Source organism: Mus pahari, chromosome 16 (assembly GCF_900095145.1).
Source record: "Mus pahari chromosome 16, PAHARI_EIJ_v1.1, whole genome shotgun sequence".
Classification (NCBI taxonomy): Eukaryota; Metazoa; Chordata; class Mammalia; order Rodentia; family Muridae; genus Mus; species Mus pahari.
The window spans coordinates 36,183,458-36,207,112 of NC_034605.1; the positions used below are offsets into that span (position 1 = coordinate 36,183,458).

The window sequence follows — 23,655 nt, forward strand, 5'->3', positions numbered from 1 at the left end:
GGAATTACTCTGTTTACAATTCCAGGTCACCTCTCTCATCTGGAGGAAGCTAAGGCTCTTGCTAAAGCTAGCACAGCACATCTGTTGTTAAGAACAAACAAGAAAATAAGTGTGTGCTTGGTTACTGCTTACCCTCTGCTAGTTTTATTCAATCCTACACAGTCTAGGGTCCAGTCCCTCCCCTATGCAATTACCAGTCAAAATAATCCCCCAAGGACATGCCTAAAGGCCAATATGATCTAGATAGCCCCTTTTAAAGATTCTCTTTGATTCTAGGTTGTGGCACACTAACAGTTAAAACCAACCAGCACAGCAGATTAACTGATCCCAGCTATCTGGGGAAATACTAATGTGTGCCTCTGAGGTGAAGCAGGGAAGGCCTTGGTGCCCACCAAAGATTCCTGCTAAACACTGGCTGCTTTCAGAAAGTGGTTTCCACCAATGACCAGGTTCAGAAATCTGTCTACAACCCCCCCCCCATAATAAGTACCCCATATAGGGGTAAGGAGCAATAGTAAGCAACTCCATCATATTTTTGTGAGCCTCGTGCAGAAAGACCCAATGTTCATGAGCATTATGTCTGTGTCAAGTGAAAAGCCATCTGTGGACAGAAAGAACTGACAAAGATGTTGCAGGTATCTTGAGAACTGTGCAATAGTGGGCAGTGTATCTGGTAAGGCCATGCTTTCTTCTCTATACACGTTTTACTTTGAGACAGGGTATCTTGGGATGAACCCCAACTCAGAGATCTGCCTGCCTCTGGCCCCTGTGTAATGTAATTAAAGGTGTGCCCCACTAGGCTGCATGTATATTTAAGCTTTGTTCCTCAAGCCTCAAGAAGCAGTGCTGAGACCCAAAGCCATACATGCACTGTCTCCCTTGCACTCCGAGTCCCCAAGGAAGGCTTGTTCTGATGCTAGTGCTTGCCTCCTCATGACTGTCTTCTTAAAGTGTGCAGAAGTTCCCTGGTATAAGCCAGTGATGCCAAGAATAGGCTGGTAACACTACCAGCTGGAGAGTGGTAAAGCCAAAGCTGGTCACAACAATAAAAACCAATCCCAACTGAGCAAAAGAATGCTATCTGATTGGCAAGACCTCAAAGGCAAACCTTTGAAACAATGTATTGGAAGATGTGTTCCTCTCTGTGTTCTTCCCACCGTCTGGCCTACCTCTGCTCTAGCTGTTGCTGAAGCAACTATCTGGATACTTCCTGAACTACTCAGAGGTACTGCATCTTCCTAGAGTCCTCTGGAGTTCCTGAGTGAACACCAGCTGAATCCATGCTTACACAGAGGCTACTGAACATGCCACAGGGCATGTTACACTTAGCATTAGTGACAGAGCCTGGTGGACTTCAGTCCTACAACAGGGGTGCAACTATGAGTCCTCCCGTCCGCAGTGGCCAGCTGGGGCTTCCTTCTTTCACTATCCCACACTCCAAGCTTCCATGCCTATCCCTAGGAGCCAATTCCCAAATTAAGGATCCAACACAAGCGGTTCTGCTTTCTGGTGTGAATTCAGGTATGGCAGTTTGGAGATACTACACATACAGTCTTGGTAACATAAAAATCCTAAGCAAACTTCCCCAGTATCAATGTTGAATAGTAAATGTCTCTTATTATCAATTTTCTCTTTTCTCTAGAAAGAAGACTCTGCTGTTGCCTGCTTACCTCAGTTTCCTTGGGCTTTGTAATTGCTGCCACGATAGACAGAAAAGAGAATAACATATGGAAAAGGACCAAATGCCACTGGGCTAAGACCTGGAAACAGTTCCTGTTGCAGGTGCTGGAGGCTGATCAGGGAGTACCTAGTTGTGGGGACAGGGGTTAGGTTCTCTGAGGTCACATACTAACAAATAATTTTAAATGCATGTTGTGCATGCATTGCTGTGCATTTGAAAAATATGTACTTAGCATATCAAAATCATAATTTTATTCTATGTTTGCTTTGGCTAAAATGCTTTAAAAAGGCTGGCATACTAGAATATTAATAAAAATAAAAGTAATATGAAAGGACAACCATTGGCATGTATTCTTGGGAGATCCATTTCTGGAAGTCTTCCACTTTAAAAAAAAAAAAACAACAACTTTTATATAAACAGTGACAAGGTTTACATATGATTGGGTACCTCCTCTCCTGTGCTTTAAATCATCTCTGACTTACTTATAATACCTAAAGCAGTATGTATGCTGATAGCTGTTGTTCTCTATTATTTAGGGAATAATTACAAGGAAAAATGTCTGCAGATGCTCAGAACAGACATGTTTTCTCCATGGTTGGCTAAATCCACAGATGTGCAATTCAGGGATATAGAGGGTCAATTGTGTAGTAAACGTCACGACGATAGTCTGAAAAATGGAAGTCTGGGTAATGCTAATAGATAAATGTACATTTTTATGACCATAATGGTTTTGGGAAATGAAGGAATACAGTCTGGTAAATTATATTTAGAAATTTCATTAACACATGTGTTAGGCATTCTCTTACCTAGAAACACAGACATAACTAACAACAATTATATATTTAATCATGTCATTTTAGCTTTGACAGAAAAGGCAAAAAATATATTTTCTTCACAATAAATAACTAACAGAAATTATATAAACTATCATAATTTTGATTATTCAGAGACACTGGAACAATGTACATTGTAAGGTTTCTCATCTGTATCTGTATTCAAGGGCACATAGAACTTTACATGAGGCAGAATCTATACATAGTGCATTGCAAAACCTTTACCCCTTGACTGGAGACAACATTACAAATGGATTTTCTGAAACTTCTGTAAAAAATAATCTATAAACTGTTGTGCTTGGGCAAATTTCTAAGATAACCAGTTGTCAGTATTATAAACAACCATTAGTGATGAAAAAAAAAAAGGGTAAGAGTTATGTTATAAATCTGGCATAAATGAGCTTTTCTTTACAGGTAAAAAGCTACAAGAGAACCTTTAAAAAAATGTGTGTGGGACTTCTAAAAGCTGATATCAGAGGCAGAAATACCAGTGGCCCACATCTCAGAGTTTCCACACAGAAGCTGCAGGCCCTCATGGTGTTTCTCACAGAAGAAATGTAGCCCTCCTGATATTTCTCACAAAAGATATATTAACAGCCAGATGTGATTAATGCTTGGGCACCAGTGACTGGGTCTGAAGAGGTAGACAACCGTGAAATCAGGCCTGGCCTAAAGACAGGTTTGTATATGCTTCAGGGCTTTTCTTCTCTTGCTGTTTTTCTCCTGCAGATTTTACGTTGCCCTCAACTATTATCTCGAGATCCATCTGTTCCTTTGAATGTGAACTTGACAATCACAGAAGTGAAGGCTCAGGCATTAGAAAAGCATAGAGCTGTGTCTTCTAAACGCCACCAAGACACAGGACTTGTGACTCCTTGTGGGATGAGACATAAGTAATGTATGTATGCACAGAGCTAGAATATGCTATGAAACCACCCTCTCAGGACATCTTTTAAACTGTAAATAATATATTGCCAGTGGAGCAATAGCACTCCAGTGGGGCATTGGTTCTTTGTGGAGAAGAGGTGAAGAAAATCTTACTCTTGGTAAGTGTAAAGAATGTGCATATATAATGCATTCAGGTATAAGTGGTATTTACTGAAAACAGTATCTGTAGAAATAGTTTATGGGAAGGTCTGTGGTGCTGTTCAGCAGCACTTAAACTGGCAACTTCAAGGCTCTAGGTTTGATGCCTAGCACTGTATGCACACAAGCAATTTTATGTTAGCATGGGTAGGAGTAGGGGGAGGGGTTAGATGTCCTTGGGAACACCATGTACCTCTTTCTGAAACAGGACCTCGCAGAGGTTCACTAATTAGGCTAGACTGGCTGGCCAGTAAGCACTGGCATCCAGCATTGAGGTTACAAGATAGGTCACTATGCCTGACATTTTTACATGGGTTCTGGTATCGAACTCATGCCTTCATGCTTGCAATGGGAGCACTTCACCAACTGAGCCATCTCTTTAGTTCTTCAGAAAAAAAAAAAAGTTTTGTTTTTTGTTTTGTTTTGTTTTTTTAAGGAAATGAAGTACAGTGTCATGGAAAAGATGATTGGGGGAAGGAATGCTGGAAGAGGATGGAAGAGAAAGGAAGGGATGCTGAGAAACACTGTTGCAAGCATGCCTGATGCTGAGAAACACTGTTGCAAGCGCGCCTTTCCCATAGGCTGCTGATCCCCGGTGGTCTTCTGCAGTGATTGCTAAACTGTCTTAAAGTGTTTCAAAATGACTTAGCAGATGATAACTGATAAGATAATCAAATGCAGGGGGAGAACTGGTTTTCTGGGAATGAACACCTCCTCTCAGAAAGTACTAATCTCTTTCCACTGAGAGCTATTTCTCTGCCAGAATTGTATTTTGCCCACAGAATTCCATCCTAGGAATAGCTTATGGAAAGCTACATCAGCTGCAGCCCAAAGCACAGAAGTCCCAGTCCTCAGCACCCCTCAGTGCTGTGCCTACAACAGATTTCCTACAAACAGGGTGAATCTTACATCTTTTTTCTTTCATAACTAAGACATAAAAAAGACGAGAATGAAGTGATGCCAACATTATTTTTAACTCTCATACCCAAAACAGATCACCAACTTAAAGTTAATTCCAGACACAGCTGCTTCAAGATTCCCCGAAAGTTGCTCTAATTGCTAGAAATGATGAAAGTTGCCACATGTCACTATTATTAACCCAGCCCTCCTAAGACAGTAGTCCTGGGCAAAGATCCAGCAAGGCATAGATCAACTGCCTCTGGCTAGCACCGCTCCTGGACTGGAAGTGTTCAAAGAGAATTGCAAAAGGAATCTTCCCTAGGTCAAGAGGATTTCACTACCTGTGCATTCTCAAGTGCAGGTTCCTGCTTGGGGCCTCCCCACGCCGCCACTGACCGAAACAGGCGCCAGAAGACCGAAGACGACAGAAGGCACACGCTACCCACAATCCAGAGGTCTTTTCTTCGAAGTGTGGAGTCCATTCTCTGGGAGCAGCTGTAAAGTCCTTGGCTTTGTGGGCACCTTCGGTGCCCTGGTCTAGCACAGCCACTTTTGAAGGTCCCTGTGCTCCCTGCTCTACTCTGAGGAGTGGGCATTGTGAACCGCAATGGGATTCTTTGTGCAGTCCTACGCTGGGTGTCTCCGGTTACACTATCGACTAGTACTCTGCTTCTTTAAAAGGAAACACATGATGGCTTTTTGTGACAGATCAGAGACAGGTGCAGGGACTGAGGAAAATCGCCGGTCATAATTTATACTGGCACTCATGTGTTCGTCCCCGGGTCAAGGACTAGTAGCTGCATCATAACTGGCATCAGCTGCCTCTGCTGAGCCAATACCACCTAGGAAACTTTCCCTAGCCTTTGTGGGGCAAAGAGCAAAAATCGGGGGAGGGTAGAAGAATGTAATTTCAAAAATGAAAAACCTCCATCTTTATCTATGCTATTTTGAGATCTAAGAATAGTCATTATGAACATGGCTGATGGTACAATTTCATAGCAGCTGTCAGGAAATGCCAGCTGCTATTAAAACAGTCAACTCAATCAAAATAGGGACACCCATGCTTTACCCAATCAACCCTCTCTAGTCTTTTGCCCATCCGGCTAAGAAATATTTTTGTTTAGTTCAGTCTTTGAATATCTGTGAGAAGCATTTAAACATCTCAGGGACTATGAGTCTGACTCTATTTGGACCATCTTAGTCGTCCCTCCAAATGAGACTGTAGAAGAACGGAACCTGTTGTTGATGGTGGTGTTATTATATTTTGAGGGTCCCCCCCCCCTTCTTTTTGTCCTTTGTCTTTGAGACAAGGTCTCATGCATCCCAGGTTAGCCTTAAACTTTCTGTGTAGCTCAGAATGATCTTCAACTACTGATCCTCTTTCCTCTACTTCCTAAGTGCCAGGGTTATAAGCACAGTCGTCATGTGCTTATAAGGTTACAGGGTTATAAGCATAGGTCATCATGCCCAGTTTACGTGTTGCTACTGCTCACGCTCAGGCTTCATGCGTGCCAAGCAAGCATCTGAAGTACATTCCCAGCCCTGAAACCTTCTTACGAAAGAAGACCTTTCTGCACTAATCACAATTAGCATCGAATCAGAAGGGATCCACCTTGAAAAGTCCTGGAGGAGTGGCCCACAAGACATATTTTTGTAAATGGACCATTCAAACTCCAATGCCCCTTAGTGTTTGCACTTGGGACCAAGCCTTCAGGATAAATGGCAGGAAATTACAGTCTCACAGGAAGCTAGAGAAAACCAAGAGAGGGGAGCATAACTTGTCTTGAGTGTAAATTGTAAAAATATGGGTTGGGGATATAGCATATCCCTGAGAATTTGGTTTGGGTCCCCTGAACCAAAAGTATGAATATAATCATTTAATTAAAACTCTACATTTGGTTGTGTCAAGCTATAATTGTAGTTGTGAGAACTTTTTTTTTTTTTTTTTTACTTTTTCTTTTTCTAGACAGGGTTTCTCTGTGTAGCTTTGGCTGTCCTGGAACTCACCCTGTAGACCAGGCTGGTCTCTCGAACTCAGAAATCTGCCTGCCTCTGCCTCCCGTGTGCTGGGATTAAAGGTGTGCTCCACCACAAGGTCATGGTATATACCTGCTGGTCATGATCACTCAGATCAACTGCTTGTCATGTTCTACTTGATTTCAATAACATACTTGGAACATGTTTAGATCTAGTGTACCGTGGTACATGTTTATCTGTGGAAAATACTTTATTCAACCATTTATTTAATTTCTATATGTGCCTGATCTTCTGATCATGTTGTGGGTGTCCTCGTGGGAGGGCTGGGGCAAGGGCATGGCCTAGGAGTGAGTATAAAAATCTAGGCTTTGTATTGAGCATTTCAGACAGAATGGGGGAGTCTTTGATCTCTGCAGAATCTTGCCGGTAAGACAGTCAGGCTGGTGAGAAGTCAGGCTGGAGATGACCCAGCAGTGAGGGATATAGGCTATTGATGGTGGCACAGATTTAATGTCTTCTAGGGGTTAAGACTGGGCTGCAGAATTGGTCTTACCGAGCTCATACGTGTGATGTAAAGGAAGAAGAGGAAAACTACCTGGGGGAAAGGAAGTGGAGCTGCAGCCTTATTCTTGGGGCAGGTGACCCTCGCTTCCTCTCTACTGCCAGCTCCTCGCTGGGGGGGAGAGGCCTTTGCTACCCTTCAGAGTCTTTAGTTTTGAGATATGGGATGGAAAAGAAGGAGCGCATGGAAGCAAGCCTGTGGGTTCCCGCTTTAAGTCATAGCCCTTTTTAAATCCGGCAGCACTGTAACAGAAGAGCAGCGGGGCATTCGGGATCAAATGGAAAAATGAAGATAAATGAAAGAAGCAAAGTTAAAATCATAAAATAAATTAAATGTTTTGAGTCCAAAGAAGTAGAATATGCAGCATTTAATAATTCACGCAGAAACTGGAGGAAGAGAAAGGTAGTTTAAAATAAACCCAGCGAAAGGAAAATAAATGAAACAGAAAATCCTGGTTGAGAGCAGGAAAGGTAAAAAAAAAAAAAAAAAAAGGACCCAGTTTCACTGAAAAAACACAGGTTGTTAAATTTATATACAGTTTTTCTGCTCTTGGGACTGAAAGCAGATAAAGTTGCTTTTGGAAATAGCTCTCCAAGCTTCCAGAACAAAGCTGTGTCCCCAGAGAGTCTGAAATCCAGTGAAAATTGCCTTTCAGTTCAGCCAGCAAATGTTTCTGCCATTAGCAGCCTTAATCTTCTCAGAAAGGGATTGGGAGGGGGAAGAAGAGAGGGTGAGAAACTCACAGGCCTTCCAATGGTCCTGGGAGAGAGAGTGGCACAGAAAGATCTACTGCAGCCCTACAGAAGATAGAGACAGCCATGGTAGCCCAGCTGTGTCCACACACCCAGACTGCTGAGGTGGCTTCTCTACCTGCCAGCTGCTGGGCCTGCAGGCTGCGCTGCCCCCACGGGTTGGGCTTTGATCACCATAGGGAGAGCTCAGCGCCCCTGACAGCTGTACCTATCCATTCTGAGCACGGCCAGAGAAGGACAGAGGTACTCATGGTGACAGCTCTGGGCCCTTCTCCATTTATAAATAAAAAACTGAATGGGACATATGTCGTTCCTTGTCATCGGTATCTACCTTCGATGGATTCAAATGTAGCATGAAGCCAGAAGGGACCTGCTACAAAATGTTTGTTTACTTCTTTTAGGGTCTCTGCAGACTCTTTCCCCCCAAATGCCAAAATATGTGACTTCCAAATTAGGTTTTGAACTTTCTAGAACAGTTGGTAATCATAAAAATAACTCTTCTGAAGAAAGCTTATAACCCGACTCACCATCACCTCACAATTTCAAGGCTGTCAGTTTATCACATAAGCTTGGCATGGTGGCACACAGCTGTCATCTGAGCTCTTAGAAGGTAGAGGCAGGAAGATCAGAAGCCCAAGGCCATTCTAAGTATACATGGAGTTCAAGGTCTTCCTGAGTGACACAAGACCCTGTCTCAAAAGAAACTTATACCACAGATTTATGAGAAAAAGTGGAATTGACAAAAAATTAAATCCATATAAACTGTTGATTTCTGTGGAGCAAAGTGACAAAGGATGAGCGGTTTTCTGTTTCCTACAGAAATTCATGAGGAGAAAATAAATTCTGTTTACTTGTTTGTGCTATTAGTGGCCCCTAGGAGGGTGTCTTTCATACTCCCTTACATTTTTGTCTATGACAATTTCTTCTTCTGTCTCTAAGAAGCTGGACGCTTGTATGCATTTTGATAGCTCCCCCTATCTGTGGCAGGCAAATGGCTTGAACCCCAGGAGTTTAGGACTATGAGTTTTACCATATTAGCATTTCTCCCACCCCAAATCTCTACAATATGTATTCTAAAACAACCATACAATGTCATGTACAAAAGGAAATTCTTTAAGATAAGAAAAGTAACTAAACCATATTTTTTACTTCATGTCTGAGGTAGAGAGTGTGTCCACTGGAGTGTTGTGCCTATGGAGGCTAGAGGCATCTGGTCCCCTGGTGCTAGAGTCACAGGCTGTTAGGAGTGACCCTCTCTTGGAATCAAGTGCAAGTCCTTCTTAAAATCAATGTATGCTCTTAGCCATGAGACATCTCTCTAACCCCTATAATTCTTACTTAATTTTCAAATTTTTCTTTAATCTTTAAACCTGTTATAAATTAATCTTTTTAAATTTTTGTACTTATTATGTGTGTGAGAGAGATGGGGTATGGCACATAGGCTACCACAGGGTGGTGGGGTTAGAAGACAATTCTGTGGGCTCAGTTCTTCCTTCCACCTTTACATAGGTTCCTGAAGTCTAACTCAGGCCACTACGCTAGCATCAGCACCTTTACCTACTTAGCCATCTCTCAGGCACACATCTTTTGAACAGTGAAACTTAGAAATCCACAGAATCAGATATGAGTATATGGTGCAGACACCTAGATACCCATGTCTCGTATAGATACTGTTTTTCCTATGTCACACACACACACACACACACACACACACACACACACACACACACATGATGCACCAATGCCTGTGCATGGATTAGCTTTTTTCTCTATTTAATAAACTTAGCAACTTCATTTTACTCTGACTCACCATGAAATTTTATTCTCAGTATAGTCAAGGATACTTGAGTGGAGGTCCTGGGGTAGCTGATGCCCACAGTATTGTGGGTGGCAGGCTAGACTGCTTTCCCTACCACCGCTGCCACTATCACTTCCCCCTTTACCCCTGTACACACACACACACCCAAAATGCTCACAAAGCTTTTGACATAGTATCAAACCTGCTTTGATAGCACCTGTCATCTCACTGATCAAGTTAGGCAGCTCTGTGTTTCATTTTGGTGTATCTCAGAGCATTTGCTCTGCACAGTGGTCACGGGACTCTACCATCATGACATCAGCAAGAGATGCTGCCCCTCCTCTGGACTCTGCTGTCAGTAGCTCTACCTTTCAGAGCTCAGGAAATTTAGGAAATTAGAAGCTGCACGATTGTGCCCTTCATGGTGCTTTTCTGAGTTTTCCGCCCAAGCATGTGTTTTAAATGATGTGTTTAAATGAAGCACATTTCCATAGCATATTCCATTAATATGTATGTATGTATGCATATATGCATGCATGCATGCATGTGTGTATGCACTCATGTATGTTTGGGTGACAGGGGTGATGATATGGACCCCAGGGTTCCCAGCATGTTATGCACATCCTCTATCACTGAGCTACACTCCCAGTCCCCAGGAACTCATTTCAACACTCCTCAGCACCACAGAGAAAATGCACTTTCAGAGGCTTCCAAACTATCAACCCAACTCAAGTGTAGAGTTTACCCACAATCCTTAGACAAGTGGAATAGAAATCTGTTCTGCAAGATTCCTTCGTCCTACACACGTGTGACAACATTGACCTTAAACATGAATAGCACTGTCCATGACGTAAGGTAGAACATGGTTACCTCATTGCCTCCAGACTGCAGGTCCAGATCACCCGAATTCTCCTCCAGGAAGCATTTCACCTTCTCCACCTCCTCCATGCACTGGAAGAACGCCACTCTCTCCAGCGGGTTGCTGCTGTGGCACGAGCTGATCTCCTCCAGCCTCTCCACCTTCAGCATACTGGTGGTGAACCTGATCAGGCTACTGTCAGGAGTGGGGCTCTCATCGCCCTCTGTCTCGGTTTTGTAAATGAGGACACAATCGTGACTGCTCAGCACCCCCTTCCCGTGACTATAAAGAAAGGAAACAAACAAACAAAACCTTCAGGTCACTTATTCTCCATCAACTTCCCAAACCAGGAGCAACCTGGATATTCACGTTGAAATTTTTTCCACTGCTGGAACTTTTAAAGGGGAAAAAAAAACAATTAAAAAAATTTTTTTAGCATTTACTCAGAAATTCAAATAGTAAGAAGTACCATGCCAGGTGGCTGCACGCATCCTTCACTGCAGTGAACAAGACATATACTGAGAGAAAGTAAGAAATGGGACCCCAGCGTTGTTTATGCAGTATAGTTCAAATTGGTTATTCAAATAAACCACAGACCTTTTACACATAGGAACAGCTAGAAAAATCCTTGTGTAAAAGGAAATTTATATCATCTAGGTTAAGAAGTAATAGATGAAGATAGAGGTTCTTCTGTCTGGTATATGCCCCCTTCCTATAACCCAGGAAAGACTGATTCACCGCTTGAAGAAGAGACAGTGGGCCTCACACCTGCCCTGGACAGAGATGACCATGGGAGGCTGCCATCTGAAAGGTTTCATTTGCATCTGGGATGTTTGTGCACTCTTCTTTGATCTTCCTCCCCCACCCCCCCCCAAGAAGTGCAAACTTCAGTCCCTTCAGGCTCTCAATTAAAGACCAGTATGCTGTCCCCACGTTGAGTTTCACACTCCCATGCTGTGAGGGGCATGTTTTGTTTTTGTTTTGTTTGTTTTGCTTTTTTTCTAGATATCTATTTATTATCATTTTTTTTCTTCCCAAACTAAAATTTAGCCAAGCTGCAGGACATAAGGGGCAAATTAAAAACTCTGACACCATGTCAAGTGGCCGGTTAAAACATGGTATGAGGATTGGGGTTTTTGACTGCGATGCCATGGCTTTCTCCTCACAGCCCCCCAGTAAGGAGAGGCTGGTCTCAGAAGAGGGGATTCCTCTCCCTTTGGAAATTGTGACTCCTTGGGCAGTGTCTTCACCACGGGGATTTTCTGCCTGTATCCTCCTCTTTAAGGTAGTCAGTGCTGGGGGTTAAACCCAATAATCCACACAAATTAGGCAAACACCTCTACCTCTGAGCCACACCCCACTCCTCTTGCCTATATCTTAAGACATTTGTATTGATTTTTTTTTTCTAAAAGAAATTCATTTCAGAGGAAGAATGTGACCACTTTTCATTGCATCTTTACTAACAGCTGCACACTGAGCTCAGCTGCCCATGCTCTCTCTGAAATACTCTCCTTACAAATTAGGTAATGTGCAGGCAACAAAGTAACACTTAATTCTAGACACATAAATGCATCTGTGTATTTATGTATCTCTTGCCTATACAAGGAGAGAAAGATTAAGACAAGATTTGAATTTGGGCTTTCTAGTGGCTAGCCCCTGAGGCCCCCTGCTGGAAACTCTCTGAAGTTTACTTTTCTCTAGTAATAATCATTTCTAATTCTCCCAAATGGACCTTCATTTTTACAATTCATAGAGTAAAATAATCTACTAGAGTTATAAAGTATTTCAAATACTCTATGAATGTGTATATATTGCATAAAGAACTTACATTAAAAAAAAAAACACAGATAACATCAACCAGAACTCTACAGATTCATTATAGACCATTATTAGTATTTTTTTTTTTTTAACATTTTCTTGGCAGGAGGAACTTCTTAAAATAAGAAGACAGATGCATTTCTGTTTAATGGTGAACTGTGGCTAAGATATAATGGTGAATTGCAAGTAATACCAAAAATAGTCTAGGAAGCCTCAAAACTTGACATATTAAACCAGAAGTTTAGGTTTAGCACACAAACATTCAGTACAGAAATGCCACGCATTGAGCTCTGCCTGCAGTTTGGAAAGACTTCTTGTTAATTAAAGCAACACAGAGAGAAAATGCAACTGGATCAGCTATAACAATAAAGAGAAGTGATTACCATCTGTAGGAGGACATCCTGGAGTCTGAAGCACTCACTCTGCAAACAGAGGATTCTTTTCAGCAGATAACAGGAATCTGCAGAATTCAGGAGAACTGCAAGACTCTCCCGTAAGAGACTTCACTCTCAGTGGGCAGAAGTCATCTGGAAAGACAAGCGTCTACCACCAGAGGAAGTGTCTTCCCTCTCAAATGCCACGTCGAGCCCCTGTTTAAACCAATGTGCTCCTTGATCTCATGTTGCTCAGCTGTTCCTTCCTTAGTCAGATGGGGAAGAATATTAATTTTAGATGCCAGGCCTTTCAAAGCTGATGGCTCCATTTCAAAGGTCAGGTAAGGAGAGGATGAACTGAGAACACTGGATGAAATATCACCTTTACCTTCCCCTCTCAGCCCCTTGTAATTACTGGGCTGGATTTGTGCTTGGTGGTCGCATACTCCTCTCAGACATGATTGTAGCTGCCAGGACGGAAGGAATGGGAGCTCAAAGTTCCATGAACATTTGTCTTGATGACTTCGAAGTGATTCGAATGTAGTCTGGCGACTTCTGGATGCATTTAGTGAGTAGTGCTTAATCTACTCTATCATAATAGTATTTGAAAAGTCTCCAACTCTCCCTAGTTCAGGGGGAAAGGGCAAAGGCACATATACCCAGGAAGGTACAAAGACTAAAGGCATATTTCTCACAGATTCTTATGAGTAACACTGTAACTCTTTCCAAATTATCATGAAAACAAGGACCTTCCCAGATCTACTATTCCTAGATATATACACTTGATATGGAACTTCCACTGCTGATAAACTAAAACTGACATTATAAACAGTCTCTAATTGCTCACAACCCAGACAATTGTCACCTCTTGTTCAGCCTTTATGAAGCCCTCTGTGTCCCATTGCCACACAGGTAGCCTCTGGCCCTTTGCTTGTGTGTGTGTGTGTGTGTGTGTGTGTGTGTGTGTGTGTGTGTTTAGATCAATGTTTTCCAGTTAAGACAAAATTGGGTGTTTTCCATTTTAAGTAGTATTTGAAGGATTTTAGCAGAACCTTATTTGAAAAGCAGAACTGTTGCTATTTTTCTAGGATTCCAAAACTTAGTTCTTCAGGAAGATACATTATTCCACAAAGCATTCTCAAAAGGCTGAACTGACTTCAGGCTACCAACTTCTATAGGCATGATTAAACTGTGTATGAATGCTGACAACAACAAATCTTTCTCAGAATAAGGAGGATGTATGTGGCCACACCTCCAGTCAGACCACAACAAATGAAGTCATGATTCCTATATCCTTGGCTTGTAGTCACAAGCATTAGAGATTCAGGGCCAGCAGATGTACTACTATTAACAAAACCCAATATTTAATTTTCTTCATTCTCCCGATTTGGTTCTAGAATCCCAAGCATGCTCCCACATTTTGTTTGGGGCCAACAAGATTTGTGATGAATTAGGCACAGAGTATAAAGGGGAGATCATAGTTGGGATGATTTACAGATTCCTTCTGCACACCTGAAGGACAAAGGTGAAGTGATATGAGATGACTATGGAAGGCCATAGAAACAGGCTCCCATTTCCATAGAAACAGAGATCTAATTATAGGGTGTAGGTTGGATATGCAGATTTGTACAGCCATCTACATATGGATATTCCCATACATAGTATATACTCAGTAAGTGTTTGCTACTTAGTCATCAGAGAAAATAATTTTGATTGTATCTATGTGTCCTAGCTGTCTGTCTTATAAACTTTGGTATCAGTGACACAGTTCAGCTAAGTCACACTGTTCAAGATTGATGTCTTGGAATACAAACTATTTGGTACAATAGTTGACCACAACATTTAATTGTCTAGGTGCTATATCCTTGCTAGCCTCAGGACCTAAAGTCCACCACATACTCTGAAATGCTTAAAGATGCTCATTATGCCTAGAAAAACTAAAAGTAAAGCTATGATCAGTCCCAGCAATACTTCTCCAGTGTTTCCTTGACATTTGTGGACTTATATGACTTCTAAAATATATATACAGAAGGAAAACAGTCTTTCATAGAGCTAAGAAATCCTTGATTGTAAAGCCAAATGCTCAGTGTTAAACAGATGTCTTTATCCACACCACCACCTTTCTCCACTCTCTGCTTATCAAGGTTAAGGAAACATCACTGAAGCGGAGGCAATGTAAGAGCTGGAGCATATGAAGGATGGCTGTGATGTGCTTCACACTTATGAACCCTGTGGTTACCTGCAAAAGACCTGCACAAGATAAAACCAGCTGTAAAAGTGTTCTCCACGTCTCACCCCTCTCTAGCAGTTGATAGCTTCTGGGGAAGGGAAAAATCATTCTTTATAGAAGGAAACAACGTTGGGAGAGTGACATGCTGGAGGAATATGGGGAAGTCAAAGGAGGGAAATGGGGCTGGATGTATTTCATTGTATGCATGCGTGACATTCTCAAGAATAAGAAGAATAGAATTCCTTGACATTTTGGGCAACATTTCTACTACCCAAGGAAGAGACTGCCATCTAAGGAGACACATAAACAGGTATCATCGACAGATCACCTTCTGTTGGACATTCAGAGCAGGCCTAAAAGTATTGATTATTTCTGTTTATACACAGCTTTCTGAATTTCTCCAGAACAACAGGTGTCTACATACAAAAGCGGAACAACAGTCATGGGTATCAAAATGCAGCTCAAAGGCTGCCACATTTCAGCTGCCTCCCTAACAATTACATGTTCTACCTTCCATAAAGCACCAGACAGTATGACCCTAAAAGCAGAAACTGATAAATTGCACTCCATCAAAATTCAGAGGCTGCTCTTCAAAAGACAGTCTTAGAAAAATTAAAAGAGCAGCTCCAGCCTGGAGAAGATGCTTTGATAGCCCAGATGTGACAAAGGGCTTGCATTCAGAACACACAACAGATTGTGACAGCTCACTAGTGGGATGACATACACCCCAATTTTGAAATCGGACAAATGATGTGAATAGGCAAGCAGACAGAATATCAGCTATCAGGGAGATGCAAACTCAAACCACAACATTTGCATCCTCTAGGAGAGTATTAACTATAAAGAGACAGAGGAAAAACAAACATGGCTAGGATAGGAGGGAGGGGTACTCCCATCAGACAGGGGAGAGGAAGGAAAATGACACAGATACTTTTGAAAGTGGAATGTCTGTCAGTTTAAGTTACTTCCCGTAAGTCTAGTATTTCTTGGTACACAGGGAAAAGAAATAAAAGCACGAGAACATGCAACCCTTGCACATAAGTTTTGGGAGGTGCAGTGTCCACAGTTGCCACAATTAGAAGCAACCCAAATGCCCAGTAGTTAGTTTGGCGAGGGGGCGGTACAAAGTGGTATGTCCAAGTAAATGGGATACTAAGTCAGAAATGAAACATGATACTTCCTATAACATGAATGGATTAAAACTTGATGGTAAATTTAAAAAGCCAGAGACAAAGGCCACATACTGGGATCCTGTATAAAAAAAAAAGATCAGTCCATAGACATAGAAAGCAGGGTAGTGTCAATAATTAGCTGTAAAGAGCATCTCATTGGATCATACATAATGGTCATTACATAACTCACCAAATGTCTTAAGATACCATTGAACTGTATACCTAAGATGAATAAATTTTATGATTGGCAAAGTACACTTTACTAAGTTCACTACAAAAAAAAAAAGAAAACTCAGTTTTAATATGATTCATTAAAAGTAATCTTGTTAAAAGAAAGGGGCAGTGCTACTGGGCAGTTTGGAGCTGGTTATTCCAAGTGACCAAGTCTGGGATCCAGGGAGACATAAATTAATGTAACAGTACTGGGTCACCTGGGGCTGAAGAAAGGAAAAGGATGGGTGGGAGAGAAAGTTAGAGTCTCATACTTTTCCTCTAGCAGAAATGCCAGGTAACATGAGATTTTGTAATTAGTAAAAAATCTGTGCTGCATGAATGGAGTTAGCTTCTATCACTTATTACCTCCTTGGACGTAGAATACTCTCAGCCAAGAGGGTAATGATGTTACAAAATGTCCAGACTTGTTTACAGTCCATTTGATATTAGACCTTTAAAATTTCCAAGTGGCAGTGAGTAAGTAGCTAAATATTTTGTAATAAAAACCAAGGAGTCTAAAACTCCAGGCAGGCTGGGCATGGTTGGGTGGTAGAGTTCTTGCCAGTGTATATGAGGCCTTGGGTTTATCCTCAGTGTCACAGGGGGGGGTGGGGGGCGGGGGGAGACAAATAAATAAACTCACATTCTCGGGCACATAATTCATTTTCTTTTCCTTTTACTGTTTAAAACATGAAAACAAAAGAGATGTCATAAAACTGCATCTAAATTAGTTTATCTTAAACATGCTAAAAACTGTCCTAGTAAATTATTCCTATGGTAGTTGGGTGCTGTTCTTTTAATTATATGCCATTTTATTTATTGTTGAATACAAATATTTATCATTGAGTTGATACATTATTTAGAAAATAGCATATGATATTTCATTCGAAACACAGTATATCGTGTAATATTGATCATAAATAAATTGGCAAACAAGCTCCCGAAGTCATAAATGACTTTTACAACATTTTGTTGGATTTCTTTGCTTCTTAACCTTTTAAAAACAAACCAGAAGGCTAAGGAAAGTATTTGTCTTAGCTGACTGCATAAGGTCCTGTGGGTTTGGTCCTCAGAACAGTGAAAATAGATAACCTTTTAAGTCCAAACTCGAAGAGGCCTTACAAGAAAAGTAGTCAACAGCTATATAAGGTTTTCTTCTCATCACCAACACTTACTGTTTCTGTCTTCCTTCTAGAGATTCAGTTTTCCTGAGACTGCATCCCTAAATGCATGAGCATCTCTAAATGCATGAGCATGTCTCCGCAGATGAGAGACATTTCTCACTCAAGCAGGTCCAGTCAAATATCCCACAGTGCATTTGTTGTAGAGTCTTTTTTAAACCCCCTTTTCTCTACTTTAGAAGCAATCATCCTATTCTTTATTTTTCCTTTTATTCTACATGAAATTGTTATTTTTGAAACTCCAGATGAAAATAGCTTTCCTAAATTATCACAGTTTGAATTGCCTGATTGTGTCTTCACATGTGGAAGCAAGTTAGATTTGTGGCAAGAAAACCAGAGAAATAGTATATTTTCTTCAGGGTATCCCAATGGGTGGTACCCAATGCCAACTTGTGCCATTGTTAGTAAAGGTAACTTTGATGATCTCATTATGGTGGTGACCACTAAATTTCTCTAATATAAGGTTATCATTTTGTCTTTCAAAGATACATAAATTATGGGACTCTGTGAGTATCCTGTGCTCCAGCAATTCACTGCCAAGATTAGTATCTATTCTTGGTTGGATGGATTGCCGTGGTGATGATGTAACAGTAAGTTTCTGAGCCTACCATTTCTTTCACATTTGCTAACTGGTATTTTTCTAAATCACAATGCTTCCTTCCCAAATCTGCATGTTCCCCTTTGAAGTGGAGGTATGAAGTAACTCCAAAACGAAACCAAGCCAAAGCAAAACATTTTCATTTTGATGCTCAATTGTCAAATTGGTGCATATCTGTTCAAAGAGAATATCTGTGTTTGCTGTTATGTACTTTTGATGCACCAATACTATTTTTGATTACCCTTTACTTCCTCTAATACGTTTATGTTATTTCTAGAATTATCCATTTCTTCAAGGAACTCTGGTTCTTTTTCAAAGGAAGAAAGACAATTCAAAATCAAAACCAGGCCACAGAGATGCCCCTTAAAAATCAAGAACTGGGCAGAGGAATGTTCTCTGCTACTAAGGTGTCATTGCTTCTTATCACGACAATAAAAATAATAACTGTCGTATGTGCTAATTCACACATATTTATAATTCCACCCCCACACTGTAGGATTCTGCCCCTTTCCACGTCTTCCATATGTATCTCCCCATTGATTCTTTAAGCCTAAGTAGGAATGAAGAAAGTACGATGCTTGCTACATTCACACTACTGCTCGGACTATCCACTCTAAACACGTGGAGGGCATCTAGGAGCCTGCTGTCCCCTTATGAAACCCCCATTCTATGGCATGAATCATCATTTTCTAGATTTAGGAACTAGAAGAACAGTATATTTATACTGACATGCTTAGAAATGCTCTTCTACTTTCTAAATTGGAAGAGGATTTGAGGAGCCAGGAGCAGCTTATGATAGCGACGAGGCATGAAATTACAGAAGTGCAAACCTCAAGCCACACTCTCTCACCAAAGCTGGTGAGCCAGAGGGTAAGCAAGGCTCAGGGGAGAAATTTTCCACAAGGAAAATCACTGCACTAGGAGGCACGGTAATGGCCGATGAAGAGACCTGGGGAAACCTCACCCACTGCCGGGATATGTTATTTACTGTGAAAGATAAAAGAATTTTAGGTAGAATGTAAACTGGGCAACCTCAGAATAGTTCAGGGGAAGTTGCTAGTGTTCATTCTATATGTTCAAAAGTATTGAACAGTTTGGCTGCAGGGTCTTCAGTGCTCTGAAAAGACTCCTTGTAGCCAACAAGAGGATGAAAGGCACTACCAACACAGTTCCCACACAGAACAAATGTTCACTGTGAAGAAAGCTGAGTGAGGTAGCGTGGGTGCTGCTACCTTCACACGTGGCAGAAAATGAAGGCTCAGCTTATCATTATGAAAGGCACCCTGAGCACACCCTTGGACCACATCAATGCATTTTTAAAAAGATTTATTTATGTTATATCTGAGTATATATACTAATATATTTTATGGATATGAGTACAATGTCTGCATATACTTCAGAAAAGGCCATCATATTCCATTACAGATGGTTGTGGCCACCATAGGGTTGCTGGGAATTGAACCCAGGACCTCTGGAAGAGCAGACAGTGCTCTTAACTTTTGAAATTATCCTTGAATGTATATGTTTACATGGCATTATTTTTATGTTTAAAACATTAATTAGGCTATGAAGATATAGCTCAGTGGTAAGAATATGTACCTCTTGTAGTCAATCTCTTAACACTGCCAATAATAATGATAATAACACACTGAAAATAAACATTAAAATAAAATGTAAGTATGAGTGTCTTAAATAGGAGAGTATCTCCATAAGAAATATCATTTCATTACTCCTATTTAATAATATAAGAATAAATGTAATGATCAAGTTGAAAAAAAAAAAAAAGAAAGATTCCAGAACAGTATTTGCAGTAGGTTCCAAATTTGTTTGCTTGTTTGTCCTGGAACTCACTATGTAGACCAGGATGGCCTCAGACTTACAGACATCCACCTACCTCTGCTTTCTAAGTGTTGAATTAAAGGTATGTGCCACTATGCCCAGCTATGTTCCCAATTTTGATGGTTTGAGAACATATGCTGTAAATAAATATTACATATATAATATATAGAGAAAAGTAATAGAAAAATATCAGACAAGATCGTTGCAAGATATATGATCTATGCTTTTCTAAAGTTATCCACTGGTCTAGAAGCATTTATTTCCTTTTTAACCTGAATGAAACTTCATTTAAATAAAACAATAGATGCCACAATACAGCAGCTAGCCTAGTGGGAACTCGTGGGCATTACAGAGAGTGATCTGAGGTTTGAAGTTGAGATTCCCTTACTGTGTAAATTCAGAGTGACTGTGTGGTTGTCCTAAGCCTTAGTTCTTCTCATCTGTTAAATGACAGTGATAATATTTACCTCACAGAGATGGGGGATGGGAAATGAGGAGAAAGTGATTGATGTGTAACAGGGACTTAACAAATGGTAACCTTTATGTTATTTTTGCTACTATTATTGCTATTAATGTTATTAAATTACCTCGCCCCCTCACACACACCAAAAGATAACAGCTTAAAAATTTAAAAGGAAGGACATGTCTGAGGATTTTAATCTAATTATTCCACAGTGCACCTGTAAAATATTTTCCCCTTCACTGGGCTGTTACACATAGAAAATTAAAAATAACTATAAATATAGCTTAAGAAGAATAATGATCTTGCATAAAGCCACTACCAGGCCACACACTAGAATATTGACAGAATCCCTAAACCTCACTCCTTTATCTTCTCTCCAACTAAGTTCTGAGTTTTTAGATGACAGTTGCCTTGATTTTCATCATAGTTTTAACACTTGCACGTGTAACTTTATGCCAGTCTAGGGCTTGTGTGTAAATGTATCCATACTGCTTGCATTCTTTTGTGTCCTTTTTTTTCTATCAAGTAGTCCATCTCTGGTAGACTATATTTTTGTGTCTGCTAGTTTTATTTATACAGCACTGCACTGCATAAATACCTATCCAATATTCCATAACTATACAGTCTATCTTCTTCTTATAGTATTGATTGATGTTGTGGGTGTTTTGGGCTTGGGTCTGTTATGAATTCTACAGTGCATATAAGTAGCTACCAATATATTTCTACTAGAGCCTCAGTGGTGCTTCTTTATTCTGCTTTTACTGCTTTTTGCTAATTTCATGACCATGTAATAATACAGCATTTTAAAGATTTAAATTGTATTTCTCTAATAACTAAATGGCTGAAGTTCTCATATACATGAATATATGCAAAGCATGAATATATGCATGTTTTACTTCCATTAAATGCATATGTAAAGGTTTTAATCTCATGCTTTGATAAATTTTCTATTATTTTTATCACTATGTAGGAATTTTCAAACATGTCTTAAGTATTATGTTGGATATATTAGATTTTATTTAATAATATTTATAAATAAATTTATATTGTGTTTGATATTTTATTTTCTAAATATGTCATTATTTGAATTTCCCATATAGAAATTTGTTATAAACTAATGTAGACCAAGTATTTTCATGTGTTCTCTCAGCAGCTCTTATAGAAAAGTCTATTTTTTTCACAAATTTTTAAGATAGTCTTCTTCCTTGTATGTTTAAGGAGTGTCTTTTGACAAGCTCCTTCACCCACTGAGGATATCTTCATATTCTCAGCACATTTAAAACATTTGTAGAATTAGATTGTTAGTTTATAGATGCACACCTGTAGCCTCTAGGCTGGGATGGAACTGAATCTGTAACTGAGGCTGGCGGTAGTTTGCATCTTACACTAATGGGTGCTGGGCGCTGCAGACATGGAATATCACTTCATTTATCACATTCTCTCTCACTTTCTCTCAGGGAGATTATACAACTTCCCACCTCTGGAGGAAGAAAACTGTCTCTTCCTATGTTCCATAGATTTATTCTTAGATAATTTATATTTGTGCTGCTATTTCCTGCTTTGCTCTCTAGCTTCTTTCCACCTGTGCCTACTTTTAGTGTTGGACATTTAAAGCAGACAACTCATTAAACTGATAGCACCAATAGTAATTTTTCTGTCCATAATCCTTTGGTGTATACAACCTACAGAGAAAGATGTGTCACTCTTCTGTGCAGTCTGCAGTCCTCACCCTTACTTATTCCTTACTCTCTTCCTTACATCCTAGTGCTTCCAGCGCAACACTGAGTAGAAATGGTCTGACATTTATTACAGATTCTCTTAGCTGAAAGTCAACATTATCACTACTTTTGTTTCTGTCATTCTGGAAAGAATGGAGTGACATCTGCTGTAGTTTTAATTTGCATTTAATTTTATATATCCTGTCCTGAAACTTTTACTCATTTGTAATGGGGTTACTTTGTTTTACTATTACAGTGAGGTCTCTTTCCATATTCATAACTTTCTGTGTAGATTGTAGTTTCATTTTCCTAAAGGTGTCTTATTAATTGATTGATTGATTGATTGATTTCTGTTGTCCAGGCTGGCCTTACACTTGAAGAGATTGTTCAGTCTCTGCCCCTCAACTGCTGGGATCACAGGTGTGAGTCACCATGCCCAATGTCCAAAAAAATCTTTTCAACAAATGCATTTAAATGTAGACAAAATCAATTTTAACATTTTCATGATCAACACTACCTGTGTCATCTCCAAGAAACTATCTACCCAAAGCCATGATTCAGTGACACTTTACAGAACTCTCCATTTCTTGAGACTGATGATCTATGGTGAATTCATTGTTTTTCAATTGGGGCCAGGTTTGTCCCCTCCCCCCACACTTTCTGGATAATTAAGTGTTGGCAGCACTGATTACTGATCTCCAAATAAATTCCAAATACTTTTAAAAAGGAATGTCTCTTAAAAATTTCCCCTTCCCTTCACCATTCAACCCAGCAAGCCCATGGCAGAACCGAGTGTGTCCCTTACATATTTCTGGAAGGTCCTCAGAGACTCAACTGTGTTCACAACCAGTCCATCAGTGAGGCCACTTATGAAGACCTCACTACTGGCCTGCTGGGGATGCCCACATACACCTCCAGTCTGTGTGGTAGGTGCTTAGAGAAGGTGTTCCCTGAGCTACCATCCTCTGGGGCCAGAGGGAAGCTGGGAAACATGGGTGCTTTGGGCCTTCCAGATCTTGGAGAAAAGGTGGCTCCCTGAAAGTTCTGCTCCTGTCTCTCTTCCAGCCTTCTTGCCGTTGGACTTCCAACCCAATGCAGTATAGGAGAAGAAAAGAATGTTTGGTGTGTCCACTACATCTCTTTCATCAATCCCATTGCTCTCAAAAAGGACCTGTGTTTTTCTTTCTTTTACCTCTTCATTCTTCCCAAATGTCTGTTTTACTTTAACCCTGGAAACGTTTTTTTTTTTTTTTTTTTTTCTATTTCTTTTTGGAAGGCTTCTCTAAATATCTAAATCAGCAGAAATCAGCAGAAAATCTTCATCTGACTTTTACTACTTTAAAAGCCCTAGTCAGGTGGTTTTCCCCAGAAGAAACAGAATGTTCCAAACATTAGCCTTGAGTAAAATGAGTTAAGCCTACACACCAGCGCTGCCCAATTGCTTTCACTCACTGATTCTGTTCCAACACACCCCACAGCATGTGAGGCCCTGAGCTGGCAAGGGGAAGAACTTTACCCTCTGGTGGAGGTTGGCAGGAGTAGTGGAAACAGACATAGTAACTTGCAGTTGGGATACTGCCAGGTAACTGCCCAGAGGGACA

General features: G+C 40.5%; 1 protein-coding gene across 1 annotated transcript in view; it reads right to left on the minus strand.

The window, feature by feature from the left end:
- Positions 1–5,265, minus strand: part of Mylk4 (myosin light chain kinase family member 4) — a 68,332-nt gene extending 63,067 nt beyond the window's left edge. The window contains exon 1 of the mRNA XM_029547290.1: positions 4,842–5,265. Within this exon, the coding sequence (XP_029403150.1) occupies positions 4,842–5,096 (255 nt within the window). The 5' untranslated portion in view covers positions 5,097–5,265. The remainder of the gene's footprint in view (positions 1–4,841) is intronic.
- Between the last annotated feature and the right edge of the window lie 18,390 nt (positions 5,266–23,655).